The 5,782-nt window shown below is 37.5% G+C and overlaps 1 protein-coding gene across 1 annotated transcript; it reads left to right on the forward strand.

Annotated features, from left to right (window-relative positions):
• Positions 1-485: 485 nt before the first annotated feature.
• IFNG (interferon gamma) lies at positions 486-4,986 on the forward strand (the record flags this gene model as incomplete). Its single annotated transcript, XM_081249125.1, has 4 exons — positions 486-599; positions 1,755-1,823; positions 1,919-2,101; positions 4,627-4,986. The coding sequence occupies 4 exons, from the start codon at positions 486-488 to the stop codon at positions 4,759-4,761; spliced, it is 501 nt and encodes a 166-aa protein (XP_081105251.1). The 3' UTR covers positions 4,762-4,986.
• Between the last annotated feature and the right edge of the window lie 796 nt (positions 4,987-5,782).

Consider the following 5,782-nt stretch of genomic DNA (forward strand, 5'->3'; position numbering starts at 1 on the left):
TTACTTGCTTCCGACCACAAACGAATGATCAATGTAATCTCTGGATGAGGAATCAACATTTTACAAGGGCAAAGAGAGGAGGTGCACAAAAATTTCCAATCCCTGGATGGTGTGAAGTGAAAGTGCTTTCAAAGTATCCCACAAGAATGGCACAGGTGGGCATGATGGGTCTGTCTCCTCGTCAAAAGACCCAAGGAGTTGAAAGGAAACTCTTAACTACAACACCAAAATGCCACAAAACCATAGTTATTAATACCAACTAACTAGCATCTCTATCTGTCACCATCTCATCTTAAAAAACTTGTGAAAATACGTAATCCTGATGAGACTTCAACTAGGTATAAATACCAGTAGCAAAAGGAGACAGTACATTCTTCTGATCATCTGCAGATCAGCTATTAGAAAAGAGAGATCAGCTACATCCTTGGGACCTGATCAACTTAATACAGGAGCTACAACTACTTCACCTAACTCTCTCCGAAACAATGAAATATACCAGTTATTTCTTAGCTTTTCAGCTGTGCGTGATTTTGGGTTCTTCTGGCTCTTACTGCCAGGCCCCATTTTTTAAAGAAATAGAAAACCTAAAGGAATATCTTGTAAGTATGACCTTTTAATAATACTTGCTTGTGGTTGAAATGACTGATGTTTGATGTTGACTTGTAATTGTATCTATGATGGGCTCTCATCTCTAGCCCACAGTCATCTTGAGAAGACTTGGTGTTATTGTGACTGTTGTTGGCTGGATGTGTTTTTTTGACTAAACGATCTAGATAATAGTTTAACTCTCTGCTCAATTTGCTATAGAGATTTAGTGAGGATTCATAAATCCTCCAAAAGATGGGCATAATATGGGTATAATTTAGAGTGTTGCTAATTTTGTGTTGAGAATCTGTTCAATTATGATGTCAAGTAGTATGCATACTGAAAAAATGACTAGGTCTTTCTTTCTGATTTCTCAGGCTGCTATGATGGTGACAGTCAAAGGAAGGTCAAGATTAGCATTAAAAATGGTCATTTGAAATAACTGATCAATTAAAGTAGCTGAGGTCCTTAAAGCTTTGGCTTAAAAAAAATCACTTATAGGTGTTTTTCTCCAAAAAGTGGTTTTAAAATTTTACTGTCCCATCCAGATTGTCTGTGAATTACTCTTGGAGTAGTCATTTGCTGAGATTTTTTTTTGTAGAAGTTTAATCTGCTTTCTATTTAAAAATTGTTTTCTTTCATTTTATGAGTTTCTTAACATTTTTAGTTATGGTTAATTAAAATAGTTTTTTGCATTTTAAATATTTTATTATATGTCCAAAATTTAGCTACTATAATTACAGCTGGAGCTATCTTTTAAAGCTGACATAATACCTTATAGGAGGGCACAGGTAGAGCTTATAGAAACCTGTACCATAGCGGGGCAGTATTTTATAGTGAGATGGCTTTGCTGGGGTTTTTTACTAGACCTAGAAATACTTTCTGTCCCTTACTATAGTTATTTGGGACAACTGAAGTATCATCAGCCTTGTTGAGTTCATTTGTGAAGTTATATTAGTAAATAAGAAAGCTAAAATAGCATGATAGTCTTTGGCTGTATCCAACATGATAGCTTTTGAGAAAACATTGTTAGAACTAAACAGAGTGTTGAAAAGAAAATCAGTGAACATTGTCAGCATCCAAGTTCAATAAAACTTGAAGTACAGTTTTAGGGCAATTTATGGACTGATTGTAAACCAATGTTTTCCTGTTTTGTTTTGTTTTCTCAGAATGCAAGTAACCCAGATGTAGCTGCTGGTGGGCCTCTTTTCTTAGAAATTTTGAAGAATTGGAAAGATGTAAGCTGAACATTTCCATTTGGCTAATTTTCCTATTGCTTATTTTCTGATGGATAAATTCACATCAACTTCTCTTTGTGCCTTTTTCTCCCAAGGAGAGTGACAAAAAAATAATTCAGAGCCAAATCGTCTCCTTCTACTTCAAACTCTTTGAAAACTTAAAAGATAACCAGATCATTCAAAGGAGCATGGATATCATCAAACAGGACATGTTACAGAAGTTCTTAAATGGCAGCTCTGAGAAACTGGATGACTTCAAAAAGCTGATTCAAATTCCGGTGAGATGATCTTAATTCGTTTTTTTTTTTTTTTTTTTTTCTTGGTTTCATTGCAGAGGCTCTTGCAAAGTGCTTCATTCCCAGAAAGTAGAAATTAGCTACTGGGTACAGTTGTTAAAGCTATGAAATGAACCTGTGGCCAAAACCCGTCTTTACCAATTCTGTTTGTGTTTTGGGTGACTTTGCAAAGTCAGTTATGTGAGTCACTTAAATTTCTGATTTGGGAAAATACTGGAATTATGCCTACAGCACAAAGATAGGTGAATGAACAAATCAGTGAGAAAGAAGTAGTGAAGAAGTTGGGGGAGTATTGAAAAGCAGTTCTCCCATTGCCCCTTGTTTGTGTGTTGGAAATTCTCTTGCTTTGAATAGGAGGTTGCATGTCTTAATGGAAAGAGCAGTGGGAGGGCCGGGGGAGAAGATGTGTGTTGCTCCTCCCAGCTCAGCCACCAAAGAAATGTGTGATCTCAGATGAATCACAGGCCTGGCTGGGGCTGTTTCCTCATCTTAAAATGAGCCTGTTGGGTTCACTATAATTTCTATGGTCTCCTTTGCTCTAAAATTCTACAATGCCATGGAGAGAAAATGAGAATGAGTTAGGAGAAAGGTATGGCCTTTGAGGAGACAAAGGTCCTCCTACAGCCAGACTCTGGTCAACCTCTCAGATTGTGCAGCCCAAGTAGGGGTGAGAGTGTTTATTTTTAGAAAAGAAAATAGGTAGAATTTATACCTTATGAAAGAATTGTCCTACCAACTTTTGGATACTAGAACATCTTGGCTGGAGAAATCCTTAGGCTCCTCAGCTTTATCTTATCAAATTGCCTTGAGTCTTTAAAGTTATGGTTTCTAGAAGGTGAAAAATAACTTTGAAGCATAAAGATGTCACATTTTCCAAAATTTCATCTAAGAGACAAAGGCCTCCAGATTTTTTTGGGGGGCAGGGGGGTTGGCTTTGGTATAAATAGGCTTGAATGAGAAGAGGAGGGGTCCCGTTATGACTTGTGCTCTCAGGATTTGTGCCCAGCTCTCCCTATTACTGGGTCTGCCGCTCAGCAATCTCACATAAGCTCCTAGGAACTGAAATAAGTGCTTGCTCTTCAAGGTTTCTCTAGTCTCCAGTACGTTCGATGGTATGAGAGTGGCTTGGAAAAATTATAAGACCATTACTACTTCCACTGGTAATGTTTTCCGGTGTTCAGCAGACATCCATTGGTTGCAGGCTAGAGAATGAAAAAGCACTTATTCCTAGCCCAGTGCTGCCTCTGGCTTGCTGTTCAGTCCTGGATGAGTCTCTTAGTTTCTTGGTGATGCTTTGAACACTGGAAAGTTCAATTTAACACTTGTAAACACACACCCGGTAGAAACTTTTCTACTCTGCTGTAACTGGGCCTTGAAAAAAACAACAACTGTGGGTCCCATCCTTCTGGAAGCACCAAGCCTCCTGCTTCACAATGGCAGTCCTGAGTGAACTCTCAACCATTGTCATTTTTTGCTCAATTGCGAACATATTTAAGGCATGTTATGCCTTTTAGTCCTGTAGCCTAGTCATTCTCAGAAATGTGGCAAGGTGGCTGCAGTGTTTCCAGCTTTAGAAAGACATCCAGTGGCAGAGCAAAGATGAAAGTAAATGGTCCTCATTTTATGAAGCATGACCTCACCTAAATGGTCTTATTGGGTAGAGTGAGAGAATAGTTCAATTTGCTGGAATGGAAGGCAGGGTACCGGGAAATTTACTTTCATTCCTAATTTTAAGTGTTATAGTCCAGTAATTGATTATTGCCATGTAAATATGATTCATGTTTATTTTTAATCCCATTATGGAAATGATGAGACTGACCTAATTTGGGGGAAATTAAAAATTATGATTTTCATGTGACTTGGACTTGGTGTTTACAAGGTACTGAACCTATACCAGTGGTTTTCAAACTTTGGTGGTGCCTGAATCACCTGGTGATGTTAGTAACTACACAATGGCCTAGGCCTAGTCTGATTTCATACACCTGGGTGTCTGAGTTCTTCATTAGGTCTCCAGGTTATTCTTCTACACACCAAAGGTGAGAGCCATTGGCTATAGTAACTCATTTGATACTTATAGCAAAGACTAAGTACAAAGTGATAGAAGTGGTAGAGAGCCTAGAGGTCAATCTCCTCATCATTCAGAGGAGAAAACAGATTTGGAGAGGTTAAGTGACTAGTTTAAAGTCACATGTATTGTACACACAGAATTCAAACACACATTTTTTTGTCACTACTTCAAGGCTCTTTCTGCTATATAATTTTCAGAATTCTGTAGTGGTAAATTAAAGAATATGTAATGTGTCCCACCATGTTACAGCACAACTAGCAATTTAATTATAATTTTAGTCTTAATCACTGAAGAAACCAACATTATATATTAAGGTAATATATTGCTAGTGAAAATAATTTATTTTAAAGGAATACTTCTACTTTCTTGGGCCATGACAGCAGAATATCCTAATGATCTGTATGCCTGAAATTAATTTTGCTGTTTTCTTTCCCAATAGGTAGATGATCTGCAGATCCAGCGCAAAGCCATAAGTGAACTCATCAATGTGATGAATGACCTGTCGCCAATATCTAACCTCAGAAAGCGGAGGAGAAGTCAGAATCTGTTTCGAGGCCAGAGAGTGTCGAAATAATCCTGCCTGCAATATTTGAATTTTTAAATCTAAATCTATTTATTAATATTTAATATTTTACATTATTTATATGGGGAATATATATTTAGACTTATCAATCAAAGTATTTATAATAGTAATTTTTATGTCGTGAAAATGAGTATCTATTAATTTATGTGTTATTTATAATTCCTGTATCCTGTGACTATTTCACTTGACCCTTTTTTTTCTGACTCACTAGGCAAGTCTATGTGATTACAAGGCTTTATCTCAGGGGCCAACTAGGCAGCTGACCTAAGCAAGACCCTGTGGGTTGTGCATTTATTTCACTTGATGATATAATGAATGCTGATAAATGAAATGATGCCATCCTGTTGCTGCCTATTTGAGACTATGTCTGCCTTCTGAGCCACTGCTATGATGGCATGTCAGACAGCACTTGAGTGTGTCAGGCAATATGACTTGTCCCCTGATAAAAACATAGCATCTCATCTCATCTCATGCCTGGTGCTTCAGAATATTGCTGACAATTGTGATTGTACCCAAATGGAAAGTAATATGTTTATCAATATTTAATATATATGAATAAAGTGTAATTTCATAACTATTTATGCTGTGTCAGACTGTTTCTAAAGTGGGGACCAGATTAAATGAACCACGGACTAATTAATTAGTAGAAGGAGAGTTATTTTTAGCTGTGGAAATATTAGAGTTGGATTAAGACCCATTAAAATTGGTGTTTCTCTCCGCTGGTGATTTGTTGGTTTCCAGTGTTCTATTTGGTAGCTGTTTGAGTTATCTCTCCAAAATATGGATGTAACTATGTAGCCATTTACTTCAGAGCTTCTTCTGTGGAAAGTAGTCCAAATTGTTTAGCTTGGCACACAAAGATTTATTTCTCCTTTCTCCCTCAACTCCCCATGGCATCCTTCATCTTGGCATCCCCTTTGTCCTCTGGCCACTTTGGGCAAACACCATTTGGTATGGAATAGTGAGTGGGAACTCTAGGGAGAGAGGCTTGGATTGGAATCTTGGTCCTGCC

This window comes from Mesoplodon bidens, assembly GCF_964165515.1.
Source record: "Mesoplodon bidens genome assembly, chromosome: 11".
NCBI classification, from domain to species: domain Eukaryota; kingdom Metazoa; phylum Chordata; class Mammalia; order Artiodactyla; family Ziphiidae; genus Mesoplodon; species Mesoplodon bidens.